Here is a 27,451-nt window from a genome sequence, read left to right on the forward strand (position 1 = left end):
CTCCGGAGAGGCAACAGAGACGGTCACCTGGTCCTTTAAGGCGCCTTCTGGCTCTGAAACCGAAATCAAGGACAGTGGCACTGATGATCCACCCAAGTTCACCACCCTCAACAAGAAAGAGTTGGGCCTCTTCAACCTGCAAAAAGCTGAAAGCGGGACGTACATCGCCAAGAAAAGTGACCAGACCGACAAAAAGTTTCCAGTCGCAGTCCGAGGTAAGTTTGGCGTCGCGTCTCTGGCGCTCCTTTCGCTCCTTTCGCTTGGCGCGAAGGATACCACCACGCGGCCGTTGGAAGTTTCGATCAAAGTAGCCGCTCAAACAATCCCGACGACGGGCTCGTCGCGGCAGGCGGCGCACGTTGAAAAGAAAGCGCTGCTGCTATTTTGTTGTCCTTTGATCGGTGCACTTTTTCAAACCCTTGTTAAAAACGTCAAACATTTGAGATGAGGGGAGGGGGCCCTTGGAGGACAATGCAACCGGGACCGATTTGCAAATGGCCTCTCTTGAAATTGAGTCTCTTTTCCTCTTTCCCAACAGCTCCCGTCACCGAGGCCAAAGTCCAAAAGCGACAGAGCGGCTGCAATGTGATCTTAGAGTGCAATGTCGATGGTGATGCCCAATCCTTCAAATGGACCAAGGGCGGAACTGACGTAGCTGATGCAACTGAGAAGCAGTTGACCATCCAGAAGGTGGATGCTGGAGCGAACGCTGATTATGTTTGCAAGGCCACAGACTACGACAACGGGGAGAAGACTAGCGCCACCTTCGCCTACACCTACGCAGGTGAGTCGGGGGCCCTTGGAAAGCACCATCCCATTGAATTTGCCCGCCCCTTGCAAAGCGTGACTTCCTGTTTTTGACAGCTCCCCAAGCCGTCTCCGACGTCCGCATCACCCGGAAAGGGAAAGTCCTCACGTGTGAGGCCAAGGGTGTCGTCAAAAGCTTCAAGTGGGAGATGGAGGATGGGACGGCTGTCACTTCACAGCACGGCGCAGTGGACGCTGTTGAGTCAAAGTTCAAATTGAACTCGAAGGCCAAAGGCAACTTTGTTTGCGTGGCCACCGGCTGCGATGACAAGGCCAAGACGTCCAACCTCTTTAGCGTCGACGGAGAAGGCGGAGAAGAGGGCGGCTCCAGCACCAACCACGACGAGAGTGACAATGAAGGTGAGTACTTGCATGTCTGTCAGTGGAGCAAGCCCCGCCACCGCCAATGTTTGCCATCTTTGCTCTAGGTCCGCGCCACCCAGGAAGTGGCCCCCAGGGCGCGTCCACCTCCGTCGCTCTGCTGCTGATAAGCGTCCTCGTTGAGCTCTACGTGATGATGCTGTAGACCCGGCGGCCGCCGGGTGAGTTGCCATTTTTTTGCTTTTTTCTTGCTTTTTTTCCCCCCAACCGGCTGTTTGTCTGCTTTTCCTCAGACGAGAGATCCTGGAGGCGACGACGTCAACCTGCGAGTGGCGCGCCCTTCCATTTTTCCTTTTTTCATTTATTCGTTCAGCAATCCAAATATTCATTCGTTCATTCAGCAATTCCCAAAGAAAAGCACGGAAAGCGGATCGGGAGAAGCGGCGGCGGCGTTGACGGCGGCACGAGACCCTCGGCCAATGGAAAACCTCCATCATCTGGCGCCAGGGAGGGCAACAACTCGTGACGCCTGAGCGGTTGGCCTTTGACTTGTTTGCAGCGGGCGAGTGGAGCGGGAAAGCGCTTTTTTTTGGGTCTTATTCAATGTTCGACTCCATTTATGATATTTACAATTGAGTGCAACCTTTTTGTCTTCTACTTATTCCAATTGTATTCCACTTGATTATATCATTGAACTTTAGCATCGGGGGTGTTGCCAAACGTTTTGTGGAAGGAAGGTGGTCAACGCGATGGGGTGAATTTGATGGCGCAACTTTGCTTTCAACCAACGCATTGGAAGGGCTTGCTTGAATTTTTGATGCGTTGGCTTTGCTTGCAGCGCATTGGAAGGGATTGCTCGAATTCCATGGTGCAACTTTGCATTGGTGTCATGTATTATTGAGTCGAAACCACAATAAAGTCTCCATCCCACTTGGTGGTGGTGTTTGATGTCATCGCGACGCCATCTTGTGGGCAAACGGGGTGATGCATTGAAAGAGCAGAGATTGATGGATGAAACCTTCTTGGATGCACTTTTCAATCACATTGAAGGGACTTTTTTTTTTTTTTTGCCAAAAGACAGGCGGAAACTCTCTTGCATGCACTTTTCAATCAAATTGAAGAGACCTTTTTTTCTTTTTTGCCATAAAGGTGGGATTTCTGTATCAAACCTTTGTGCATGCACTTTCCAATCAAATGAAGGGTCTTTCTTTTTTGCCAAAAGACAGATGGGATTTCTGCATCCAACTTTCCTCCATGCACTTATTAAATTGAAGAGACTTTTTGGGGGGGTTGCCAAAACACAGCTGAGATTGCTGTATCAAGCGTTCCGGCATGCGTTCTTCTATCAAACTGACGCTGACTTTGTTCTTAAATTCGCAAAGCCGCCATTCCCCCGGCCGTCTGCGTGTGCTACATTGTGTTTTCTTTTAAATGTATCTCGACAAGTATCTCAAATGATTGCTTTTGTACATTGAACGTAACAGTTCTCGTTACCCAAACCTGAACATCGGCGCCCCTTTTTGACAACAGAGTGCAAGATCCTCGGTTTAGGCAAATGGACCGAAGAGTCTTTTCGACACAAAACACAGGCTTTATGGCCGCATCGGCCGTAATGTAACGAACTTGTGATTTGCCAGATGGTATCAAGATGGGACTACGTACTTGAGATTTTCCAACAACACAGGGCTGCTCGTGCTTGGCTCTTGACCTTTTTCACCTCATCTGACTTCCCTTCGGAACAACTCGTGCCAGGAACAAGTCTCCAACCCATGTCATTTTTGAGGTTCCACGACACCCCAAAGAAAAATCTGTATTTCTCCATATCCATTTGCGCAGGTAAACATTTTCAGATCTGTCGTCTTATGAGTGCATTTTGCGACGTGGCCTGTCGTTCATCCACGGTAACGTGCAGGAAAAAGCTCACAAGACTCACGCCTAGCTTTGCATGTGAAAATGCTCACCAAAAAGGAGCTTTGCTTTGCACCATCGGAGTCTGAATCAGGAGCAATGAATGTGATCGACGTCAAAATATTCAACCGACGCTGTTCAGTCTCGAAGATTTAACCTTCAGCTACCAAAGGTCACCTCGGGGCCAAAGAAGTCCCGGCGCCCCAAAGTTGGGATTTTTAAGCTTCAAAGTGTGCACGGAATAGTTTGGTGCATGGTCATAAAAGCCTTTGGCTGTGCAATCTGAATCCATCTTCTCTACTGCTTGTTCCCACGCGGATAGCGGCCGTGCTGGAGCTTATCGCAGCAGTCATTGGGAAGGAGGCGGGGCACACCCTGAACCGGTTGCCAGCCAATCGCAGGGCACACAGAGACTAACAACCACACCTTGGAGAACGTGGAGCAGCGGACATTGACACTTTCAGCACCTCAAGTGCAAAGCCCTCCAACGTGACATTGAAATGCAGGCCAGAGAAAACATGTTCTTGACAACAAATGCCTGTGAAAAGACCATTTTACACATGAGGAAACTTCATCATCCTAAAAAGAAAAGAAAAAAAAAGCACAGCAGCGGCGTGAGGGTCATGCATTCAAGTCAATTAAAGCACAACACAACCAAAGAGATGCCAAGAATCAGGAGCATTTCGGATCTGGCGAGCTCAACAATTGTAAACGCTGAAGTGGCGCTTAAGATTCAAGATCACCAAGTTCTGGATATCTGGCAAACGTCACCTGACAAAACCCAGGATAAAGCTGAGCCCAATCGGTCGTTACCAGAGCCCTGCAATGTCAGCCGACAGCAAGTGACAAAGTGACCACCCAGAAATGGCTCATAACGGGTGGGTTTTTTTTTCTCTTAGTATTCTACAAATGCAGTATTAATCAAAATAGTGAGTTGTAGTGTAGTGGGTTGCACACAACAAATTATTGTCTATAAACATTTTTGACTTGACCTCAACTACAATATAAATATTATTTAATACAAATGAAGCACTCGGGCCTCTCAACCCTCTTTGTGACTAAGCGCGTCCATTAGCTAAAGATGCATCATTTCATGCAACAGGCATAGGTGGAGTCATGAAACACTGAAATATATGGAGCTTGGCGAAAAGACGCCAAGGAGGATGGGAGACTGAGATGGCATGCTAAATAAACCGGGGGGAGGGGGGGGGGTGAGAGTGAGAGAGAGAGAGAGAGTGAGAGAGAGAGAGAGAGAGAGAGACAGACAGACAGAGAGGAGAGGCGGCATGAAGCGATCGGATGCTACTGACACACTCAGAGGACGAAACAGTGTGTCAAAGGATGCAACTCGTGGACCGGTAGAAGCATTGCAGTAACCAGATAAGCCGGGAGGTGAGAAAATACCACGCAGGAGAGAGCTACGCTTGCTCGCAAAGTTACAAGCCGATATTGAAAGCCGTGAGCGAGATTGTTCCATGCATTCAGAAGATTGCTGTGCGCTTTGCTCGGTGGGGCTGCGCAGGTGACAAATGCTCGGATGGGTGGGCAAGATGCTAAAAATTGCAGCACTAGCATCTTTGACAAACCAGCTCTCCAAATAGACACTACCATGATTGTGTTAATTGAAAAATGTGCATGATTGTTGGACAGAGGTACTAAGGGTGGGGGGCACTGTGGACCCTAAAATCTGCAGGTACCAGGACGGCTATGTGACTTTTAGGTAATTCCAGATTTTGTTTTAAAGGTTTTTTTGGGGGGGGAGGAGACTTGTAAAAAATATCTTTTAAATTGTTATGTGAAGACCCTGATATTTCCATAGCCTCCCCAAGAAAAAAAAATCCTAGCTCCGCCAGTGGTCAGAGGAACAGACATTCACTGCATCTTCCAATTAGTTCCATGACAGGGACTGGCGTGAAGGCATTAATCCCACATCAATGCACTCAATTGCATTCTCCGAAAGATAACTCAAACCATCCTGAATGTTCCCCCATTACCAAAACAATGAGCTATCCGTGCTTTCATCCATCCCCGTAATGGATGAGCTGTCCTGGCTACTAATTCTGTAGAAAAGGATCATGGAGACCCGCGTTAAAGCATCTCTTTCTTTCTCGCCACCTCAAACGTATCTCTGCATAATTTTTCCACTAATGCAACTTCAAAAGCATGTTTGCGTACATTAAAGTAGGTTAACGCAACTCGAAAGTCCCCTTGGCGCTGATAACAGAAATTTTAGATTTTCAGTACACACACACGCGCACACACAGAAACCAAATTGGCTAAAAAGTGATTGCTAATCTTCCTTTCTTTTGTCTGTTCAGGAGGACTAGCGACGATAGCATTTGAGCCACCCCAAGGCTAGCGATCATGGATTTTAACGTGAGCGTTGCGATTGTGCCGACGGGCCCGGCGCCTAACGCGAGTGCCGACTATGAGGACTACTACCCGGATCCAGACGCCAGTAAAATCATCATCCCGTCCATCTACGTCCTGGTGTGCTGCGTGGGCCTAACAGGCAACGCCATGGTCATATACGTCATTCTCAAGTACGCCAAAATGAAGACAGCTACCAACATTTACATCCTCAACTTGGCCATCGCCGACGAGCTCTTCATGCTGAGCGTGCCCTTCTTTGCCACGTCGGCCGCCGTGCGTCACTGGCCCTTTGGCTCGCTCATGTGCAGGCTTGTGCTGAGCGTGGACGGCATTAACATGTTCACGTCGATCTTCTGTCTCACTGTGTTGAGTGTGGATCGCTACGTGGCCGTGGTGCACCCCATTAAGGCGGCGCGTTACCGCCGCCCAACCGTGGCCAAACTGGTCAACGTTTGCATCTGGGGGTTGTCGCTGGTGGTCATCCTGCCCATCATCATCTTTGCCGACACCGTCCCGGCTGAGGACGGCGCCATGGACTGCAACTTTCTGTGGCCGGAGGAGTCCTGGTCTGAAGCTTTTGTGGTCTATACCTTTCTTCTGGGATTCCTGCTACCTGTGGGGGCCATATGTTTGTGCTACTGCCTGATGGTGGCCAGGATGCGAGCGGTGGGGCTAAAAGCCGGGTGGCTTCAACGGCGGAGCTCAGAGAAGAAGATCACCCGCATGGTGCTGCTGGTGGTGGCGGTCTTTGTCATGTGTTGGATGCCCTTTTACGTCGTCCAGCTGGTCAGCGTCTTCCACCGGCCGCCGGACCCCATGGTCACCCAACTTTTTGTCATACTCAGCTACGCAAACAGCAGCGCCAACCCAATCCTCTACGGCTTTGTGTCAGATCACTTCCGCCGCTCTTTCCAGCGCATCGTGTGCTTCCGCTGGCTGGAGTCCGGCGTGGACGCCGAGCAGGTGGACTACTGCGCTGTGGCGGTCAAGGGACAGGCCTGTGCCCAGATGGATTTCCCCAAAGACTTAACAGCCTCCGATATGGTGTTTCGTAACGGAACGTATTCCTCGCGCACTACCGCCGTGTGAAGAAATTTCCCAAAAGAAAGCTTGGTGTGTATGGACACAAACTAAACAAACCGAACTTAGCAGGAGAGCATCCGAGAACTGTTCGTCCATGTTCTTGACAGGGGTTCGCATCACAGTTCCCGGGTCAAACTCGTTGAGCAGCAAAAAGTGAAAATATAACACCAACCGTCAAAGCAAAATAGAAGAAAAAGACAGACGGTTGCTTAAAACCTGTCACCTTGTCGGGGGTCGAGGGAAGCTCTGTGCTATCTACGCGGAGCTAGCTAGCTAGCTAGCAGCATCTTCGGCTGACCACTAGCGCGCCTAAACACATTGCAGAGTCGCTTCTAAGTCATTATCGCCTACGTGGCTGTGAATAAGCCCTATCTCTAACAAGCTTCACAATTACAAAGAAATGGCGAGAAAAGCTGGAGTCATGCTAAATGCTAACCTAAGTTTGACAGCTAATGCGTTTAACACCTCAATTAAGGGGTAAAACCACATTTTCATTTAAGACGGAGCTATTTTCCTTTATCGGAAACAACTTCCCCAAAAATGTTTTGTTTTTTGGGGAGGCTGGAATTGATCAATGGCATTTAAAATCATTTGAATGTGGTTTGTACTGACTGATAGCTTGTATACCTTTCAATTAGCCTGTATGTTTGTATGTCGAATACAGGTATATTTTGTTTGTATGTGCGTAGGTGCTTACTTGCGCTTACTTGTACGTTTTATAGACTTTGTGTTTACTTTTGTATGGATGTACAGTCGACGTATATAATGTTTCTGTGATGGCTGTGGCAGCTTTATTGCAAATAAAATAACAACAAGCCTGTCAAAACACTTTTCATTGGCACACACACGCACGCACACGCAGACAAGAATAAATGAACAAGCTTCTAGGTCTAAACAGAAGTTGTATTGCCTAAAGCACAGGTGTCAAACTCAAGGCCCGGGGGCCAGATCGGGCCCACCACATCATTTTATGTGGCCCGCGAAGACAAATTGTGCATTACTACAATTGCAAATTGTCTTCACTTTTAATATCTTTTTTTTTTTTTTTAAATATTTGACCAGTTTTTACTCGTCTGATTTGAAAACGAGTTATTTGTCAGTTATTTGTAGCTTTTACTGTATATAATATGAGGTGCCTATACATTTATTTGGGTTGACAGTCATAATGGCCCTCTGAAAGAAGCTATGACTACAATGCGGCCCGTGAAAAAAATGAGTTTCAGTCTTTCAAACATCAACTATTCTGACCAGCTTTTGTTTTGAGATGCTTCTCGCGACTTTTGTCAATCCTCACTGGGAAAACAGCTAATCAACAGACTTGATGAAGCAATGGCCTTTTTTTCCCCCCTTTCAGCCAACCACCTCCCTGATGCACACACAGCCACACTCGCACACGTCGGTTTTATCAGCACTGCTGGGAACACAGCGACGGGTCACGGCAGGGTTGGAGGATGGCTGCTGACATAAACATCTCACATGTGTTTTCTATCAGCGGCTGCGGAATCACACATCATTCAGATAGGGAACAACAATGCCCTCCTTCTAAATGCCTGCTTTTGGCTTGCCTGTACCAAGAGTCCCTTCCATAATGACTGTCAAACAATACTACAAGTCATGAGCCTCGCAAAAGTCATCAATGTGTAACCAAATTCATCCTCACAGTGCTGCACACTGTGGTCCTGGGAAATGAAGTTGTACATACCCCCCAAAAAAGTTCAATTTAGGCTTCCAGTGAAAGGACCACCCACACAAGCTTTGCTGGGCTTCACTACTTTGTCAACAATTAGTCAAGTAGGCAAATAAAAATGAAAGATGACACATGACTGGCCGTCTCATTCTGAATGTACAAAATCTAATAACATAGCTTAGCTTTGTTTAGGAAATTCATTTTGAAGCTCAGTTAAAGCAGTAAATCCGAATATGACACATAAAATAAATCTCGGTGTTTATCTGGCCCGTCTTCTACACATTATATTTTGAGTCACCGTCTACGCAACACTCAGTAATAAATCAACCAAATTAGGTCCTTCTGCTTTCTCAATAACGCTGAGTGCATTTAAGTCAAGATGGGTCCTAATTATTTAGAATGTTTGAGATACAGACAAAACCAGCAAAAGCACTTGATGTTAAACTGTAAACAATGATTCGGAGCCTTCGTTTTCTTTCTGTTCTGCTCGACACCTGGTGAATGAATGGAGAAGCAAAAACTTCGGCAGGACGCATGCGATTCAGGATGTCCTTCATTAAAATGAACAAAGATCAGATGAGAAAGCAGGACAGAAGATAAGCCAAACACTGGCGTTCATTAGCACAATGCTCAACTACCAGCAACGAGTTCAAGGCATTTGTGGAATTTGCAGCAATCGTGTCGTCACCAAAGATGCCACGCATTCATCAATGTCGCCAAAATACACTTTAAAAGTCAAACGTTCACACAGGGACTTACGATTTTATGACTGTAAAAATAAAATTTGAAAATAAAGAATTTTTTATTCCTTTTTTTCCCCTCCCCATTCACATTAAAGGAATACAACAGATGTTATTGGTTCGTGTGGAAAAAAGTGAAGCCATTCGGGGGAGAGAGAAAAAAATCCCATGCAAATTATAATGCATTTGTTTGTAATGTACGCATTTGTGATTGTCTTTCGCTTTCAAACAGCTGGATGTGATTCAACAATCCAGACTCAAAGAAGTGAGCTGGAGCCAAGGGGCGGGTTCTGATGAATTTGTACCAACCTTGAGTTAAAACAAAGAAATACCCATCCAACATTCAGACATCTGCACCACAAACGTTTCTTTCTTTTTTTTTTTTTTGTCTACACCAGGATGAAAAATCGCTCGTAAAATAAACATTCCTCTGCATTTCACGGGGCTTTCACTGCCGATGGTGTCGAAGCTAAAATCATCCGCGACAAGATTGAAGAATTTACAATGGAAGTTTTTGCCTCTAAAGCAAAGGACTTGAGCCGTGAAATGTGTGTGTGTGTGTGTGTGGGGGGGGGGGAATCAAGTGATCAGTGTCGGCAACTTACAGGCAAAGCAACAACACAGACAAAAACGTTTTCAGTGTCTCTCACCTGCTACATGAACAGATAGCACAATATTTAACAATGCCAATCGGCTTTAACCACGACTTCTTCCTTTTTGCAAATTTGACTGTTTTTTTTATGTAAAGCCATTTTTCGTGCTCTCGACCTAGACTTGGCTCTTGACTCCTGCCAACGGTCCAGCAGCGCCCTGCTTATCGTGAGCGCCGGAGATCCAGTGGTAACAGTCTGTGTCCGTCTTGCTCCGGGGCCGCACAGCGCAGCGGGTACAGTAGACGACAGCCAAAACCGCCATTAATACCACAAAGATGCAGATGGGCACCAAGAGGCCCACCAACAGCCAGGTGCTACTCCGAGTCGACCCCTGGCCCTCCCGGACTGAATCGGAATGTTTGATTGTGGGCTGCTGAGAGGGGAAGACCCAGGTGGGCGCATCTTTGGAGGTGGTCGCGACGTCCTCGATCTGCTTTTCTTTCTCCGGGGTCTGGTTTTCTTTCTCTGATGGTTTGCGGTGGCTGGAATCAGTAAGCATGTCAGACGCTGTGACTTTATCCTCTGGATTTCCCCGGTTCTGGAGCACAGTTGAGAACCCCGCCCACCAATTCCAAGCGCCTTCTGAGATTGTAGAGGTAGAAGACAAGGGGGAAGGAGTGGTCTCCTCTTGTTCTTCCGGCTCCTCATCTTCGTACGAGTAAAGAGAGGTGCTGGAAATAGTGGCGGGTGCAGGTGTGTTTATGACGGTGGTTGGCAAAAGGTCAGTGTGGTCACCAACATCTTCCTCGTGTGTCTCTGGTGCGGGATGAAACATGTCCTCCTGTGGTGCGCTGGTCACCCAAATTACATCCGAACCCCAAACTTTGGGAGGGTCAGTCAGCCAGTCAAGTGTCCGATCCCCCTCTGGGTCCCAATGGGTCTGACCGGGCTGTGGTGGCCAGTCGTACTCTACGGGATCCCACACGGGTGCAGGCTGGGGCGTAAGCCAAGGAAAGGACGGCGTGACGGCCGATCGGTCGCCTATCTTCTGACACGAAGACGAGTCGGACGGGACAAGTTGGTAGCCTTCCTCGCAATAGCACTCGAAGCCGCCCTCGTAGTTGACACACATTTGCTCGCAGGTTCCCGGGATCTGGCACTCGTCCGTGTCTTGACACCGACTGCGGTCCTCGGGTTGCGGTGAGAACCCAAAGTGGCAGAGGCAAAGGAAAGAGCCGTCAGTGTTCTCACAGGTCTGTTCGCACGGATCGCTTAGGCATTCGTCCAGATCCTGGCAGGCGCCTTCGTCGTTGAGGCGGTAACCCCGCTGACAGCGACATTCAAAGCTCCCGGGGGAGTTGACGCAAGCGTGCTCGCAGGGACTCTGGAGACACTCATCCACGTCCAAACAGCCGTGCTCATCCGGAGCCAGCATGTAGCCATCGGGACAGGCGCAGCGGTAGCCCTCGGAAAGAGGCAGGCACTCAAACTGGCAGTTGGCCTCTTGGCAAGCATCGGACAGCACGCAGCTTTGACCGTCGTCTTCCAGTTGATAGCCCTCGGCGCACTCGCAGTACGAGTGCGCCCCGGCTTGCTTGCAGAAATGCTCGCAACCGCCGTTATTCTGCCGGCACCAGTCGTGAGACGCCGGAGGACCGGAGCAGAGAGGGGGATCTCTGGACCACCCCACTGAACCGTCTTCCCTTGAGAGACACATTACCGATTGCTGCTCCTTCTCGCAGGGCACGGTTGCCACCGAGCCCAAGGGCACGTGGGTCAGAAGGGTGCTCAGAAGGCCAAACGGTGTGGCGTAGAAGGCGTTGCCGGAGCCCTCGCTCCACAAGGCGGGGCACATTCCTTTGTAGCCATAGTGGCACAGATAACCATCCACGGGCACCGAACAGGACCCGGCCAGCCACTTCAAGTTCTCGCCGGGGTCCTGAGTGTTGTACCCCATGACGACGCAGCGCGGCACTGAGCACATAGCGTGCGAGTACTCTCTCTGCCAGTTTGTGTATTCTGTTTCTTGGTCACCTGTAGTCCAGGAGAAACCCCGAAGAGGTCGGGTGGCCGTGCACTGGCGAGGTTGCCGCTGCAGGCCGATCCAAACTTGGACCTTGGTGCGCGACCGTCGCAAGTCCACGGTGGTGAAGAGAGCATGGACAGCGGCGGCATCCACCTCGCGTTTTAAGGTGGCCAAGTTGCCACCCTTCTCCTTGCAGGCCCTCCACGAGTCCAAGAAAGTCTTTCGTTGGAAGTAGACCACCAGGCAGCCGTCCGCATTGCACAGCGCGTCTCGCTCCATCAAGTCCTCGGTCCAGACGCAGGAAAAGCCCCAGAAAAGGATGGCCAGCAGGGAGGTCAAGAGGGGGGACACAGAACCGCTCACCAGGGAGCCCATCCTTTTTCAGCACACGGTATTCCTTTCCTAGCTGCCGATTGTAGCCTAGTTCAAGTTTTCTTCCGTCATTTGAACTTTTTCTTATGGGAAACGCTCCTCACGCTGCCCGACAGGAACACATCTGAACTCTTCGCAGTCAAACACACGCAGTGCGCAGGAAGGGGTGGGAGGGAAGGAGGGAGGGAGGGAGAAGAGAGGAGAAGGAGAGGAGAAGGAGAGGAGGAAACAAAAGTGTTTTTGGAAGATGTGGGAGGAGGGGGAGGGGCTCTGGCGGTGATGTATGTCAGAATGGGGGGGCTAAAGTGAAGACTGTGTCATATGGTTTTCATAAATCTTGATCATGGATGTAGTTTGATACGCTGCCATTTACACCCCCAAAACACACACACAAAGGAGTTAAAGGAGGACACTTGGCTTTATCAACTTCAAGATTGTCCCTTTCCTGTTTGCTGCAAGATTTCATCTATGGACTTTTTTTTTCTAATTCAATAATTAATCTTTCATTATCTAATCACTGGCCAATGCATCTCGAAATGGAAAGGACCAGAGGACGGGAGGGAGACTATCTTCCTGATCGCACACATCTGCTTTCCTGGTCTAGAAGCACATTTGCACTCAGCCAGAAAGAAGATACAGTTTCTCGCAGAAAGAAAAAAAAAAAGATCAAGAACAACAATTCCAGCTAATAAATCTCCCTGTTGGTGATGGGGAAGTAGGGAAAGTTGTCAAGGTCAGTGGCGTGGAGGAAGAAGGGGCTCTGGTATTGCTATGAAAACAACCACTCAGTACTGAAATGGAGACCGAGGTGGATGGGGGTGGGGGAGGTGAGGTGAGGTACTTTTGTGTGAAAGGAATGAGGTAGCAGAGGACAAAGACTTTTCGTCCTGTGAGTCTGCAGAATAAATGATTGGCTGTTTAGAACGCGAGTTGGAGTCCAGTTCCAATGCATGTGTAGAGCGAGACGAGACAACAACTGAGCTGAGTGTTGAATAAAAATAGCCAAATAACATTCAGCTGATCATTTGATGAAGATTTTTTTTTTTTTTGTTCCCCTGAAAAGCAATCATCTGCATTCAGTGATTTGGCTGTTTTAAAAGGAAAAGCAGCTGGCAACCACGGGACAAGCACTAAGTAGGTTGGAATGACTGCAAGACAAGAGCTGCTATTCACGCGCAGACAACACAATGAGAATATTTGGCAGGGAAAAAGCATCTCAGCGATTAACACTTCCCCCCGACACAATCCCAAGGCGCTTTACGGATAGAAATGAGCAGCCATTGAACAACATTTTTTTGCGGTTGAGTAAAACTCAATTCATCAATTTATGTTCCTTGCTACCAGTCTGTCGGATATCGTAAATATTGTAAGACCAACACTGATCAGTATAGCTGAAGCTAGCCAGGCTAAGTGCTACAATCATCCAACTCCATCTTATTTTTATGCTCTCAGACCACCCAATTGGAAGACAAGATTGTAAAACCATGTGGAATGTAAATCGTGGATTGCAAACTTCAAATATCAAAGTATCGTTATGCAGGAATAGAAAAGAAAAAACAGGCTGGCTTAAAGAATAAAATGAATTTAGAATCGACTTGTTCAGTCTACAATCAAACAGAGTCCGACAAGACCGTTGCTCACGTTTGATTCAGATTGCCAGATTCCCCTAACTCTGCGTGCATCCGTTCAAGAATCGGCAACAAAGCTTGAAATTTTCCAACCATCACACTTGGAAGGTGGCTGATCCCTTTGAGGACGTCTGGAACGTTTCCCAAGAGTCCAGCACTCCCCGAGTGAGTCACAAGTGGCCGAATGTCCTCAAATTCCGACTCTCTGTCCATGTGATGTTTCTATTCTGCGATTGAAACGCTCGGAGTGCCACCCCCCCCTTTGACTTCAAGTCTCCTCGTTTTGGCTCAGCAGGAAATTCCTTTTTATATGCTTAAGGCTAGTCAGCCCACCTTATGGTTCAAATACACACAAAAAGATCATCTCGGCATTTTCTCGATTGTCTTGGGAGTGTATAGCGTAGATTCATAAAGGAAATCAGATCAGCAGTGCAAGATAAGATGAACTCGTCGTCACTGTGCTATGATTGTAACTGAAGTCCAAGTATGTGAGAATGCGAGGTGTCAACAGCGCCGCGAGGAGACGTTTAGGTGTTACTCGACACTGTCCATGGTCACAAGCCGCCTGCTGCTACTATAGCAGCGGAGAAGGTAATGAAGTCGGGTGAGCTCCAGAAATAACAAACATTTCAAAAGTCCAAGTGAGGCAGAGCAGATGCGAGATGCCGACGTCGCAAGAAAAAGTGAACCCTTTTCCCTCGCCAAGTTTCCTGAGACACGTGGTGAGGATGGAAATGGCGGAAAAAGGACCTGGTGTTGGATTTCACTTCTAATGGTCACTCCAGATGGACAACAACACCTGGATTTGTATCTAAACGCAAATACACGTGAGCCTTCATTAGAGGCAAACGCAATCGAAAAGGTCAAAACTGACAACTGTGAAAACGTGAGCTGGGGAAAATAGAGAGTCACATCTTGAGTCGATGGCCAGCGGCTCCCATAAGCATCAGCAAGCAAAATAGTCCAACAGCTCCAATGGCTACGGTCCGTTGCCTCAAGCTTCCAGACTTTGTGTGTGCCAGAGACTCCACACAAAGAATCGGCTTCAGGCTGGAAGGAGCTGCTTCTGCATTTGAATTTTGTGAGCCAATTGACATGATCCGATGAGGAAAAAATTGTTTATTGCAAATTGCCTGCGGCTGCATAAGATTAGCCAGAAGGGAAGGATATTAATCAGTGAAGCCTTTTGAAGACGATTACGCTTCTTTGCCGGCTGCCGTTATCGGGCCAAATTAATTGCTTGACTTGGGGTCGAACACGGCTTGGCTTCTCAGGAAAATGAAGTCTCTCAAGGCAGAAAGTTGGACGCACCGTCCCCATCAGCTGCTTTTTTTTCATGTCATCAGGTGTAGCGCCTAAGCAGAGGTGTGCTGTCGCCATGGCAACAGACTATGACTAATGTTGTCATTCACATCCTAGTCATGCCTTGTGGAAGATTACAGGGTCCGTTAGCCGCTTGTAGCACTTAACGTGCCTTATTAAGCGTACCGGAGCGATAAGCATCCATGCAAGGTAATGGAGGGGTGGAAGAAAATGTGGCGGGGGAGCGGCAGGCATCGTGGGAGGACGGACTGGACGCCAGCCAGCTCGGCTGTGGGAGAACTCTGGGAAATGTTTATTGTGCTAAAGCTAACGCCCGGGGGGAAATTGTTCTTGTCGGCCAACATCAAACCGTCCGGCGGAGCTGAGCCCGGATCCCTGAAAATTTCCCTCCAGACGCTTTACGGGAAATGTTATTTGTTTGAAAGGCGTGATGGTAGAAGATGAGCTGGGATGACGATGGAGTGACCAGCGTGAGAGCGTCAAGGCAAGCTAGCTAGAGTTTCATTTCGTGGCAGAGGATACACAAATTGGTATGCAACTCCTGGCCGGGTCATACCAAAGACTATAAAAATGGGACCCATTGCCTCCCTGCTTGGCACTCAGCATTAAGGGTTGGAATTGGGGGGTTAGATCACCAAATGATTCCCGAGCGCAGTACCGCTGCTGCTCACTGCTCCCCTCTCCCCCAGGGGATGGATTAAAATCCCACGAGGATGGGTTAAATGCAGAGGACAAATTTCACCACACCCAGATGTGTGTGTGATGATCATTGGGACTTTTTTACTTTAAAAACTCCAACACGTCAATGAGATATCAGCAAGAAACACCGATGGGAACCAACAACATCAGTGTCCCCCCCCCCCCCGAAGCCCTTGATGGCGCAAACCTCCTTATTCTTATACGTACACGAGCATTCCCAGTACTTCAAATACCACTGGGCTAAGGCTGTTTGACCCCAAAACATTCTCACGCTCTAAATGGGCCTTTCCCCGAAACACAACAGGAAGTGGAGGTCAAATGGAGGGAGGGAGGGAAGGAAGGAGGGTGTCTGCAGGGCTAGTGCCATATATGTCTGTATTTGTATGTCTATGTCAGTGAGGGACTTGCTGCCTTTTCTCAGCATCGTTGTATTTATAGCAGCAAGGAGAGCCCCCTCCCCCAATCCCTTCCAGTTCCAGTCAACTTAGGCTCTAAAAATACCAGCAACAAGGGCACCCAAATGTAAGTTCGCAGCCCATTACCCGAGAACCTTTATGCCCTCACGTAATAAAATCAACAACCAGCTCAAGTACCTCAGGAATTGCGTTGTTGCCCCCCCAGAGGGAAGATCAACACTGCTGACTTTGTGGCCAGCATTCCTTGCAGTTGTATTCCAAAGTGACCTGCAGCTGCTTTCTCCACTGGTAACTTGTGAAGCTGGAAAGCTCTCAAGTGCGGTCGTTTCAATCGTCCACATTCTCATCACGTCTCCAGCAAAGCTCGAGTGTTTCAAAATATGCAGGATCGTTCATGATAACGGTGCGAGAGCACAAAAGAGTGGGAAAGAAACCTCCCGGGAAGAAAGCTGGCTGACATTGAAGATTTTCATACAAGGGACAAAATGGACGACAAAGAGGAGCTGAGTACTCTTCTCCTAACATTCACGGATGCTCCAGTTTTCTGGGAACAAGCTGCACTCGAGGTCGACGAAATTCCATGACGACAGATGACGCTTTCACGCGCAATAAAAAACTGCTCCTAGACATGTTTTTTTTCTTTTAGGGATGTGGCGTCACCGATAGGTCAAAGGGCAAGGACCCTTCGTCGTCAACTATTCATTGCAGTCCAGGCTGCTATAAAAGCATATTGCCAAAATAAAGCAGCTGTACATACAGTGACTGGCTGTCAGGAAAGTTTTTTTCTTTGTTGAAACACTTTTGAAAGTACACCCCCGCATCCCCAGGGTCGACTCCTCAAGTCAGCCCCACGCTCACAATAAGATCGTGAGGCCAAAATGTCTTTGTAAGCCTTTTAGCTAATGCTAACCCAGCAAGCAGCGCTATGCTTTTTTTTAGGAAGCAACAACAACCAGGAGGAAATTAACTCAATATTCCAACTCAACGCTAAAGCCCGAGATGTAAAACAGACTTTTTTTTTTCTGCCCAGTTTCAGCTTTTTACATCTAATATCGGCCGAGAAACACGCAAGACAATTATGAGGTCCCCACATTCCGCGTTTGATTGATTGCTTTGGAGTCGTCCATCTGGAGCATGAGAAGAGCGAATGGCTCCGCTACGCAAAGCAACGACACAAAGTGTGGAAAAACATTGACACAATTTATGTTGTCACTATTTGTTTTTTCCACTCAGTCACAACAATGACGCAACAAATTGGAGCTCAGGCTAGATAGATTTGCAAATGCACTAGCTCGGCCTTGCATGTCAAGCGAGCCAACTGAGGGGACCGAGATCAAGTAAACAATGCGGAAAACGTGACCCCCCCCCCATGTAACAAAGGTAGAAAATAGCAAGCGCTTCATATTGACATGAATTAAGACTTAGCATCAGACGTGAAGCTATCTTTTCAGATACGAGAAAAAAATCATGACGACATGTATAAAATTTATTTACAAACTTTTTTTTTTACAGATAAGGATTATTTATGTCAAAGAGTGTTGCGATCCATTCACATTCCCTGCACTCATCACAAGGGAAAAAAGAAAACCTGGACTCATTGTTGATGAGCACATTTGAAATTTCTCTATTGCCTCTAGAAAAATAGGAGAGCTGCTCAAGCTTTGCAAAAATAGATTCCTCTGCTGTCACGCTTTACATCACACCCGAAGCAAGCAAAATCACATTTCAGTGTTTGTCTTCCCTACCTGATCATTTATACAAAAGTGGTCGGTGACAGTGAAGTACAAGTCAAAAGGAAGCCAAGGACAGAGGGGAATCGAGTGACGGCGTTTTAGGAGGTGGCATAATGATGTGCCACTTAGGGGGAAAGGTTGGACTAACTAATTTTATTTCCAGCAAATGTTTATCTTGGCACAGAAAAGCCTCTTTAAACTGTACCATAAATCAGCCAGTAGCTGTGACACAGCTCTTGATGAATAGTGTTTCTCTGTAATGGACCAGAAAAAAACAACAACAAAAAATGGAACGCTCTCTGATGCCTTCTAGTGTTAGCCTCACACAAAGACCACAACAGCGAACACTCACCCATCACCTTTACTTAGGAAATAAAATGCTCATGATTTTCTATTGCTCAATCAGTCAATGTTGTCTTCACAGTACAAGTTTAGCTTATAGAGTGTTTTGCGCTTTTTTTTTTTTTTTTCTTCTTCTTTCTTTCTTAAAGTTCTTGCTGCCAAAAGCACCGCTGATGTTCCCTATTGGGGATGATTGTGAATGTAAACAAAGTAGTGGTCGCCATTGCAGTATTGCAGACCTGAGCTCTGTATCGTCTTCATCTTGGAGCAAGGTGGAGGACGGACAGACGGACAGACAGACAGACAGACAGACGGAGGGAGGGAAAGAGAGAAACAGGCCAGGATCAAGATGAGGCGAGGCAGAGGCTGCTGGAGGAAGAGGCCAAGGTGCACAGCGGTGTGGGGGGGACGTAGTAGGACGGGTCGGTGAAGGGGAAGAGGAAAAGGAAGAAGAGGAGGACCCCCAACAGGTAAGAAGAAAGGACAGTGTGACGATGGGGGTGCTCCAGAGCCGCACTGATGGCGGGGAAACCCATGTAGTTACAGAAGGAGTGGCAGAGTACCGGACCCACCAGGTGACCTGGAAACAAGGGAGACGCACGAGTGGATGGAAACTCACAACCATCGCGCACACACAACATCCTTGTGAAGATGGAAAAACAGACATGCCGCCTCGTTTACATTTAATCCACTTCATTTTGTCGTCTTCTGCTATTAATTCTTATTCACAAAATAATAATCGACCTTCAATTATTACTTATTGATTATTGTTCTTGTCATTCATTTCTCACTTTTCTACTTTTATTGCTCTCTTCTTTGTTACTCATGTGCAATGTTCTCTTTTGTGAGCTACTGGGTTATTGATCTTATTAGTTTTGGGGGGTTTTCACCGCTGTGTATCTGCGCGGGGTGACAGTACTGAACATTTCTTACCTGTTCTCATCAAGACGAAGGCTGTGTAGGCCCCAAACACGGCTGTGTAGGAAAACTGGAACACTGTGGTTGGACGAGACAAAGAGTTAGAAGATTAGAATTGTCGTGTGTCAGAGGATGGGCAGAATATGACTCGCCTGCTGAAAGGAAGATTCCTGACAGCGTCCCCTGCCGAAAACGCAGCAGCTCAATCACGTGATGGAAGTGAGCTGCAAGACAACAACAACACGTCATCGTAAAGTAAAGAGAACTTTTTTGCCCTCTTCTCGGCTCAACTCACCCACTCCAAAGAAGAGCGGGCACGTAAGGATGGCGAGAGCCGGGCCAAAGCAGGGCACCAACATGGGCAGCATGCAGGCCCTGAACACCAGCTCCTCTGTTAACGGAGCCACCACCTGGTTCCTCAACCAGCGCATGTCACTGAAGCACACCACCCAGAAGTACGGGTCTGCGAGACGGAATCGTCTAAACTCAACATGTCAACGTTCCCAGCAAAAAGTCACATGCGCCAACTCACCGAGGGCCACCCGGATGCCGTCCACGAGGCTCCAGGGACAGTCCATAGCCAACTGCGTCAGGGGGCCCAGAAAGAGGACCTACAGTACATTTGAGTTTTTTTAGGTATACTTTTATTACATTTTAACTTCTATAACACCTGGCTTTCACCTTGGTGGAGTCCCAAAATGGAAATCCCATCTTAACACGCTTTGACGTTTGGACTTGTGCCATCTTACCATGGTCAGCAGTAGAGGAACGATGACAGCAGGGACAAAGCCTTCAAAGCGGATCCCCATGATCGCCAGCAGTGATGGCCCCATCTGAGATACACATGCAAAGTGATAGAACTGGACCAAGCCACAATAACTCTCCATCTTCAACACACTTACCCTGATGCCTGTGAATTCCCTCCATGCCCACACAAAAAGAGGCGACGCGCCTGAGACGATTAACACGCTGGTGAACCGCCGCTTGATGACAGTCGGGTGGTCCCTGACAATCAATAAATAAATAAATAAATAAATGAACAAACAAACAAACAAACAAAAACACACACACTTTTGATCCTTAGCGGAAGGAAGAAAGTGTTACAGACAAAACAACATTAAATTAATTAAAAAATGCAGTACGTGCGATTTTAATTGAGTGCAGGCTAAAGTGACGCGAAATATCGGCACAATTAAACATTAGAAAAAGGCATCATGGTTTGGAGGAAGTACTTTCTACTACTCGCTATTTTAGTGTACTGTTCGGACATCATTTGGGAAGTCAACACACTCACACCATCTAACGACTTACCTGGGCAGCTCACTCCTCCACACGTACAAACTTCCAACGTAAGAGCAGGCGAGCAGCAGACAGGACAACACCGACACTACGGCTATGTTCATACTGCAGGTCAATTACGATCTCCCCCCCGATGTGTCCTGAATCTCATGGTTTTCCATTTCAATCTGAACAGGACATGTTTTCCTCCAACTACGATCGGGCGGCTTTCGTGTCTGAATAAAAATCGGATATGTATCAACGCAAAAAATAGCTGTGAGACCAAATAGAAGATTCAACTCGACCAACTAAACAACGAAGAGGATACGAAAAGAGTGCATACGACCTTTTAGGCACGTTAGTTGACGTTATTAGCTAAACGGCTACTTTCTCGGACGCTGGTTGATACCGTCACCGGTCTGCTTCCTCTTTGCCTTTGGGCAGTTGACAACACTGCCACCTGCTGGCCATAAGCGCGCAGCCCAATTTTCCGGAAATGGACGGCTAAGTGAGAAATTCTGATGAAATGAAATTATGTAGAGCTGCGAGGAATTGCAAAAACACCCCAAACAGTTTTGGTATCATGCTACTTCCAAAAAAAAAGAAATACTTTGACGTAAGTTATACTGTATAATAATAATAATAATAATAATAATAATAATAATAATAATAATAATAACGCCCGCGCCCTGAGTTCAGAAAATTGACAAACATATTGATTTTCGTTTTATTGGTTTTATTCAACATTAATTAACTAGAGGCGGCTCAGTGGAGCACTGATTAGCTCGTCCGCATCACAGTTAGGAGGGTGCCGGTTCGATTCCACCTCTAGCCCTCCCTGTGTGGAGTTTGCAGGTTCTCCCCGTGCCTGCGTGAGTTTTCTTCTGCAGGCACTTGGGTTTCCTCTCACTTCCCAAAACCATGCATGGTCGGCTGACTGAGCACTGTGAGTGAGAGTACGGATGGTTGTTTGTCTGTGTGCCCTGTGATTGGTTGGAAATCGGTTTAGGGTGTCCCCCGCCTACTGCCCGATGACCGCTGGGTTAGTCTCCAGCACGCCCGCGACCCCAGTGGGGATAAACAGAATAGAGAATGGCTGGTGGATGGATACTTAATTACCTAGACAAGGTAATTGTAAAGTTTCTCATTAATAGCGTCGACCCGACAGCGGAAAGCAGAGCAAAACAAGGCAAAATATACAAATGTATATATGGATGCATGGCTGGCTGGGTGTACTAACATCACACATGTACTGTGCCAGTGGCCCTTCAAAGAGCAAAACATAAAACTGAAAAGCAAAAATAAACGTGATTAGGCACAAATTTAACGTAAAAGTGGAGACTTCCACGGCCCACTTGATGATTTCTGGGAATCGGATTCCTTCAACAACTACTATATATAGCTCAAGCTACTGTGACTGTGTGACAGTGAAGATGAATAAGCTTTCGGCCGCGTATTTACAAAAAGGAATTTACCGAGTTCTGTGAACGCAACACCAATTTCCCCATCTCTCCAGGAGAGAGTGAGCGAGTGAGTGAGCCAGCCAGCCAGCCAGCGAGCGAGGGGCTCTTGATCCTCACGTCCCTTCTTCCCTCTAGGCGGGACTGACGTGGACTGTCAGGAGCCCCAATTCACAAGGAGGAATTCCAAAGCGTTTTGCGATCCCCGTTGGAAAAGCTCAGCGCGTACGTGAGTCGTTTGACGCGTTTGTTTTTGTGCCTCTGTGGCAGAGGGCGTCCGCAAAAGCAAATGGCAGCTCTGGCTGTCATCTGCTCCATTTGTGCCCGACATTAATGTCGCATTCATGTCTTGTCGCATCCGGAATTGCAGCTGCTCTTTTGGGTGGGGGTGTATGCAGGCGCGCGCGCGTGCTGATGTTTTTTGGAAACGGAATCCCCAGCGTGCGCGTGCGTGGCAGGCCGCGTGTACAAAAACAAAGGAAGCGTCTGCACATGTTAAGCCAGTCAGTCGCAGAAGACTTGTGAAGACAAAAAGCTCACGGGACGCCCTTGTCGTCTTCACAGGCGTTTAATGGCCTCTTGATCAAGTGACTCCATCCCTCTCCTCCTCCCCCTCATCATCATCTTTCGAGAATGAGGAGGACGTATTGTGGGCTTGGTCTTGAGGATCAAATGTGCTCAAAACGGCTGATGCTGCTCCTGTCGATGCTCAGGACCACACTGCTGACACGAAGGGCGGAAAATGTGGTTCTTGGCACCTTGAGATACGAGTTGAATGTATTCCTTGGCTTCACCAGCAACCCAAACTTGTATCTCAAATGATCCGTCCCCAGTGAAAAGAAGGGAAAGGCTGTCTGCTTTTTTTCATTTGAGCCAGCGAGGGCTGTTCTTAAGTCAACATAGTTTGCGTGCAAGTCTCTTTGGTTGCGCTTTTCAGTGTCAACTTCAGCAGGCAGTGGCACGACAAAGCCTGAAAATGAAGGAGAAGACTGTTTTTAGTCACAAAGGAGGATCCTGATCACCACGGCAACACCAGGGATGCTTCTCGTGCGATGCAAACTTTGTGGCGACAAACGTTTGGATGTTCTTCTCGTCAGCTTGGCCCAGAAAGTTCAACACGAGAAATAAACAGCAGCTAGCTTTGCGGACATTTCCAAGTCCTCTTACGTACTTGATGACCTTTGACCTTTTACTTGTCTGGCATCCATTTTTTATTACCCAAAGTTTGTTTCTTCAGGCCTGGCGGCTTTTGATCCTGCTAGTCAGTGGTGCTAGAAATGCTGAAATTTGGAGCATTCCAGAGAAGCGTGAATTGTGTGGGAGGCACGTAGCAGTCTTCATCTTACATAATGTGCAACAGACACACATGCACACTTGATGCTATTAAATGCAAACGCGTTTTCTATTTCCATTCAAGGTCAGGAGAAGAGATAGATTCAATTACTATGTCACGTCGTTTGTCACCTGGTTGCAGAGTATATTTCCACGGCTTGCTTTATATTTGGGATGGCTTTAAGAAAAGAGGACTTCCTGAGTGGCTCTCCTCTTCCTTTCTCTTGTCTATTTCATCCTCCCTTTCCCACCCCCGAGACACGACAGTGGCTTGATTAGAAAAAAGCGTGGCCATCCATCACCCTGGCTGCCACGCTGTTGCCGTCGTACGCACACGAGGAAAGCCCTGCAAGGCCGAGCTCCCGCCTCGTCTCCCTCACGCGTCTCCCTTTCCTTTGGTGTTTTTGTGGGGAAACGAGCAATCACCTTTCCATCCCTCCTCTCCCCCCACGAGCAGATGGCATTTGTGCAACCATCGTGGAAATAGCAGCATGTCAGCGTCACGAAGGAAGGCTTGGATGCGTTTTTGTCCGGGCTCCTCCTTTGACCCCACCCCCACCCCCACCCCACCCCTCCAATTTCCAGCCAGGCTAATAAAATGGCCTCCGGCTGGCCGTCATTTGACGGTGAAGATCTTCTCAGCTTTTCTTCATCCAATCGAACATAATAAAAGGTCACCCGTAGTTGCGTTCATGGTCACATTTCGACGTGGTTGCCTTAATGTTGAACAGGAAATCGCGATGACTGTCTCATCGGCTGACACGGAGGATAAAGTGTCTACCGTCTGTTTGTGGCTGCGTCATGCTTCTGAGTGGAGCTGCTGTGCACGGCAGAAGAGACGCTGATGTGCTAACTGTGTGCGCCTCCTCCTCCCCAGCAGCAGTCCCCGGTGGTGGCCAGTGGGCATGGTTTTGGAGGGTAGCTCCGAGGCGCTGTGTCCCCCCCCGTCGCTGGAGCTGCGCCCATCCTGCAACAAGAGCCAGCCCTCGCCCCCTTTGGGCTCCAGTTCTCAGCTTCCGGACGGAGTCTTTCCCAATGACAGGGAGACCGTCACGTACGGCGAGCTCATCGTCTTGGGGTGAGACGCCCAAATTTGCTCCCGCAAGCACCTCCGTGATTACGGTTTGTCGCTGATGAGGTTCGCTTGTTCAGAGCGCATCCAAATGAGACAATGATTTCAGCTTTTTCTGAGTTTAGCCAAATAAAAATGTTTTCAACTTGCATTGTACAAATTCAACAATAGGGGCCCCGAGATTGACCTCTGAAGAACTCCTCGGGTCAGAGCTATTTGTTTAACCAAAACTCCAGAGGTCCATTACGCATCGTAGCCCTTTTTGCAGTGATGTCATGGTGGACACAGGGTTGAGATTTGGAACGTGAAAAAAGGTTCAAGTACTGTTTGGGACTTGATAGTTTGTGCGATATTTTGCAGGCACAATGGCTCGCTGGCCAGCGGAGACAAAGGTCGCAGGAAGAGTCGCCTGGCCCTTTATAAGAGACCAAAAGCCAATGGGGTCAAACCTGATGTCATCCACAACATCTCAACACCTCTTGTGTCCAAGGTAACTAACACAACACCCAAAGCATTTTGCTTTTACCAAAGGGGGGAGATTGAAGTTGCCTTGGCTTGAGCACGATGCTGGACACTTGTTATTTTCTTTGGCAGGCACTCAGCAACAAAAGCCAGCACAGCATCTCATACACGCTCTCTCGTAGCCACTCGGTCATTGTGGAGTACACGCATGACACAAACACCGACATGTTCCAGGTGAGTGTGACAAGCACGCAACGCGTGACGGGAGCGCCCGACAAATCTGAGTGACTCGTCGCATTTGTTTCCCGCCAGATCGGCCGCTCCACGGAGAGCATGATCGACTTTGTGGTGACGGACACATCCGGCGGGGGCGGCGGCTGCGCCGGCGGGGACGGGGGTGGAGGTCAGTCGGCGCAGAGCACCATCTCCCGTTACGCCTGCCGCATCATGTGCGAGCGCAACGCCCCCTACACGGCCCGCATATACGCCGCCGGCTTTGACTCCTCCAAAAACATCTTCCTGGGGGTGAGTGAGGCATTCTCATGGCCGTGTGATTGCAACTCATTAGCGTTATTGATGGAGATTGATGGCGAGCCAACTGTGCCTGTACAAATGGCTGCGATCTCATGTCGAAATCAGCACGCGCTCGACTCACTTGGGAATTTCTCCAGTTACGAGCAGTCGGTTAATGGATTTTTTTTTTAGGTTTGACTCGCGATCCGAAGTTTGACATACGAGGGTTGTAAGTTGGCAGTCCACCTTACGCCAAGGAACAGTTTGGTAGCTAGAATTAGTCAATAAAAAGAGGCTTCATCCATTTGTTGAAAGGGTGACACGTGACAGCGGCACTGATCTAATAATAGCTTTCTCAAGTCAGCATGACATCAATCTATGCAAAATTCATCAGAGGCCCCTCGCACGCACGCAGACGAGCCGCGCCTTTCAATTCTGCGCCAACCGTGACATGGCTCTGGTCCCTGCAATTTGTCCACAAAAGGTTTTCCTTTGATTGAGAGCTCATTTGAATGAGTTTATTCTTAGGCGTGGGTGAACCTTTCGGCATGAGTCACTACAGCACAGGACTAAATATAAGGGCACCCACCTGTCATCCACCTCCACCATCTTCCCTCCCCATGTTTCACTCCTCACCTTGACGTACATCTTTTCCTCCATCTCCCCGCAGGAACGCGCCGCCAAGTGGAGGACGTCGGACGGCTTGATGGATGGACTGACCACCAACGGCGTGCTGGTCATGCACCCAGCCGGCGACTTTGTATCCGAGCCGGCTCCGGGCGTCTGGAGGGAAATTTCCGTCTGCGGCAATGTCTTCGCCCTGAGGGAGACCCGATCGGCACAGCAGAGGGGAAAATTGGTACGGATTGATGGCAATGTGTGGCGTTAGGAAAGTGTCATAAGCAGGGGCGGAGCTACAAGCTGGCCAGGGCTTGTTTGATATACTTGACTATATAGGAACGGTCTAATCCTTCAAATATGGCAAGGTGGTGAACAACAATGTGTACGATTTATAAGACATTGATTTTCCACTGTGTTGCTTTTATCATCACGTGGCAATTTGTCGTACTAGCGCGGACCAGCAGGATTTGGACAACCGACGGATTTCAACTCGCTGATCTTTCCCCGACACAGGTGGACAACGAGTCCAACACCCTCCAGGACGGCTCCCTGATTGACCTATGCGGGGCTACGCTGCTGTGGCGGACTCCCAGCGCCCTGCGCCGCACACCCACCCTCAAGCAGCTGGAGTCCCTGCGCCAGGGGCTGAACGCCGCTCGGCCGCAGTGCCCCGTGGGCTTCAACACCCTGGCCTTCCCCAGCCTGGCCCAGCGCGAAATAGTGGACAAGAAACAGCCCTGGGTGTACGTCAACTGCGGCCACGTGCACGGCTACCACAACTGGGGCTACCGCAAGGAGAAAAGCCCCGCTGGGCCGGGGGGCACGGCCCCGGCCGCCACGGGCGAGAGGGAGTGCCCCATGTGCAGGCGGGTGGGCCCCTACGTGCCGCTGTGGCTAGGCTGCGAGGGGGGCTTGTATCTGGACGCCGGAGCGCCCACCCATGCTTTCTGCCCCTGCGGCCACGTTTGCTCCCAAAAGACAGCGGCGGGATGGAGTCAGATCCCGCTGCCGCACGGCACGCACGCCTTCCACGCCGCCTGCCCCTTCTGCGGGACCTGGTTGACGGGAGAGCGGGGACACATTAAACTCATCTTCCAAGGCCCCGTCGACTGAAGCCATCATGACGCCACATCTGGACACAGCCCTTTGGTTTGCTCCGTCACCACGCTCATATCCCCGAATCACCTTTCTTCATTGAAATCAAAGACAATTATTCGTTCCAACGGTAAAAACAAACAAACGCAATTCCTTTTTAACACGTGATAGCCAGACTGAGGGACCACGTGGTACATTGTGTGTATGTGTGTGTGTGTGAGTGTGTGTGCAAAATTTGTAAATAAATTATGTGGACATGAGTGTGACACTGATTTGTGTGTCACTAACATCACCAGATGATGTCAAGTTTTGTAAGGTAGGTGCTGATTATGCCGCACAACTTCAAGCTGTACCCCACACGCCCCACCGTGCTAAAAATAACTCAAGGTCAGCAGAAGAACAAGAGAGGAAATAAGAGAAAATAACTACCAGGCTAATTTAAATGTACTATCAATAGTTGTCCACTGATACATCAAGTAAACAAAAGTTAGCAAGTAAATCTCCTCAGTAGCAGTTGGCATTATACTACTGCAGTTTGAATCATTTGCTTTAGAAATAAATGCCTTAATTTACATTTTTTAGTCAGGAAATTTCACATATAGGAGGTTAAAGGTCGTTTGAACATCCCTACTTACATCCAAGACCAACT

General features: G+C 48.5%; 4 protein-coding genes and 1 long non-coding RNA gene across 7 annotated transcripts; 3 read left to right on the forward strand and 2 right to left on the reverse strand.

The window, feature by feature from the left end:
- Window positions 1-771: 771 nt before the first annotated feature.
- On the forward strand, window positions 772-1,534 carry LOC119128472. The gene is made up of 2 exons (XR_005099016.1): window positions 772-1,349; window positions 1,422-1,534. It is a non-coding gene; the product is annotated as an uncharacterized LOC119128472 (long non-coding RNA).
- Window positions 1,535-4,168: 2,634 nt separating this feature from the next.
- sstr1b (somatostatin receptor 1b) lies at window positions 4,169-7,375 on the forward strand. The gene is made up of 2 exons (XM_037260876.1): window positions 4,169-4,428; window positions 5,355-7,375. The coding sequence occupies exon 2, from the start codon at window positions 5,401-5,403 to the stop codon at window positions 6,496-6,498; it is 1,098 nt and encodes a 365-aa protein (XP_037116771.1). The 5' UTR covers window positions 4,169-4,428; window positions 5,355-5,400; the 3' UTR covers window positions 6,499-7,375.
- A 1,550-nt stretch (window positions 7,376-8,925) lies between these two features.
- On the reverse strand, window positions 8,926-13,791 carry cd248a (CD248 molecule, endosialin a). Its single transcript, XM_037260863.1, has one exon. The coding sequence runs from the start codon at window positions 11,911-11,913 to the stop codon at window positions 9,688-9,690; it is 2,226 nt and encodes a 741-aa protein (XP_037116758.1). The 5' UTR covers window positions 11,914-13,791; the 3' UTR covers window positions 8,926-9,687.
- Window positions 13,792-17,441: 3,650 nt separating this feature from the next.
- rce1a (Ras converting CAAX endopeptidase 1a) lies at window positions 17,442-20,689 on the reverse strand. Its single transcript, XM_037260877.1, has 8 exons — window positions 20,281-20,689; window positions 19,872-19,974; window positions 19,719-19,802; window positions 19,502-19,580; window positions 19,265-19,432; window positions 19,122-19,193; window positions 18,985-19,047; window positions 17,442-18,631 (listed from the first exon to the last, which is right to left on the reverse strand). The coding sequence occupies exons 1-8, from the start codon at window positions 20,370-20,372 to the stop codon at window positions 18,396-18,398; spliced, it is 897 nt and encodes a 298-aa protein (XP_037116772.1). The 5' UTR covers window positions 20,373-20,689; the 3' UTR covers window positions 17,442-18,395.
- Window positions 20,690-21,740: 1,051 nt separating this feature from the next.
- On the forward strand, window positions 21,741-27,097 carry peli3 (pellino E3 ubiquitin protein ligase family member 3). Of its 3 annotated transcripts, XM_037260874.1 has the most exons (8): window positions 21,741-21,932; window positions 22,272-22,484; window positions 23,920-24,117; window positions 24,472-24,601; window positions 24,706-24,807; window positions 24,886-25,098; window positions 25,757-25,945; window positions 26,221-27,097. In XM_037260874.1, exons 3-8 carry the CDS (start codon window positions 23,945-23,947, stop codon window positions 26,818-26,820), a joined length of 1,407 nt encoding a protein of 468 aa, XP_037116769.1. In that variant the 5' UTR covers window positions 21,741-21,932; window positions 22,272-22,484; window positions 23,920-23,944; the 3' UTR covers window positions 26,821-27,097. The 3 variants fall into 3 exon arrangements, with proteins under 3 accessions (XP_037116769.1, XP_037116767.1, XP_037116766.1); XM_037260872.1 differs by lacking the exon at window positions 22,272-22,484 and having other exon boundaries at window positions 21,741-21,936; XM_037260871.1 differs by lacking the exon at window positions 22,272-22,484 and having other exon boundaries at window positions 21,743-21,932.
- The last annotated feature ends 354 nt before the right edge of the window (window positions 27,098-27,451 follow it).

This window comes from Syngnathus acus, chromosome 10, assembly GCF_901709675.1.
Source record: "Syngnathus acus chromosome 10, fSynAcu1.2, whole genome shotgun sequence".
NCBI classification, from domain to species: Eukaryota; Metazoa; Chordata; class Actinopteri; order Syngnathiformes; family Syngnathidae; genus Syngnathus; species Syngnathus acus.

Excerpts from the sequence above, each read along its gene's own strand:
- sstr1b (XM_037260876.1), top strand. The coding sequence starts at position 5,401 with ATGGATTTTAACGTGAGCGTTGCGATTGTGCCGACGGGCCCGGCGCCT.
- cd248a (XM_037260863.1), bottom strand. The coding sequence starts at position 11,913 with ATGGGCTCCCTGGTGAGCGGTTCTGTGTCCCCCCTCTTGACCTCCCTG.
- rce1a (XM_037260877.1), bottom strand. The coding sequence starts at position 20,372 with ATGAACATAGCCGTAGTGTCGGTGTTGTCCTGTCTGCTGCTCGCCTGC. Across the intron at positions 19,048-19,121 it reads AGGAATCTTCCTTTCAGCAG|TGTTCCAGTTTTCCTACACA; the intron begins GCGAGTCATATT and ends GTCCAACCACAG. Across the intron at positions 18,632-18,984 it reads CTTCGTCTTGATGAGAACAG|GTCACCTGGTGGGTCCGGTA; the intron begins GTAAGAAATGTT and ends CCTTGTTTCCAG.
- peli3 (XM_037260872.1), top strand. The coding sequence starts at position 23,945 with ATGGTTTTGGAGGGTAGCTCCGAGGCGCTGTGTCCCCCCCCGTCGCTG. Across the intron at positions 24,118-24,471 it reads GGCGAGCTCATCGTCTTGGG|GCACAATGGCTCGCTGGCCA; the intron begins GTGAGACGCCCA and ends GATATTTTGCAG. Across the intron at positions 24,808-24,885 it reads CAAACACCGACATGTTCCAG|ATCGGCCGCTCCACGGAGAG; the intron begins GTGAGTGTGACA and ends GTTTCCCGCCAG.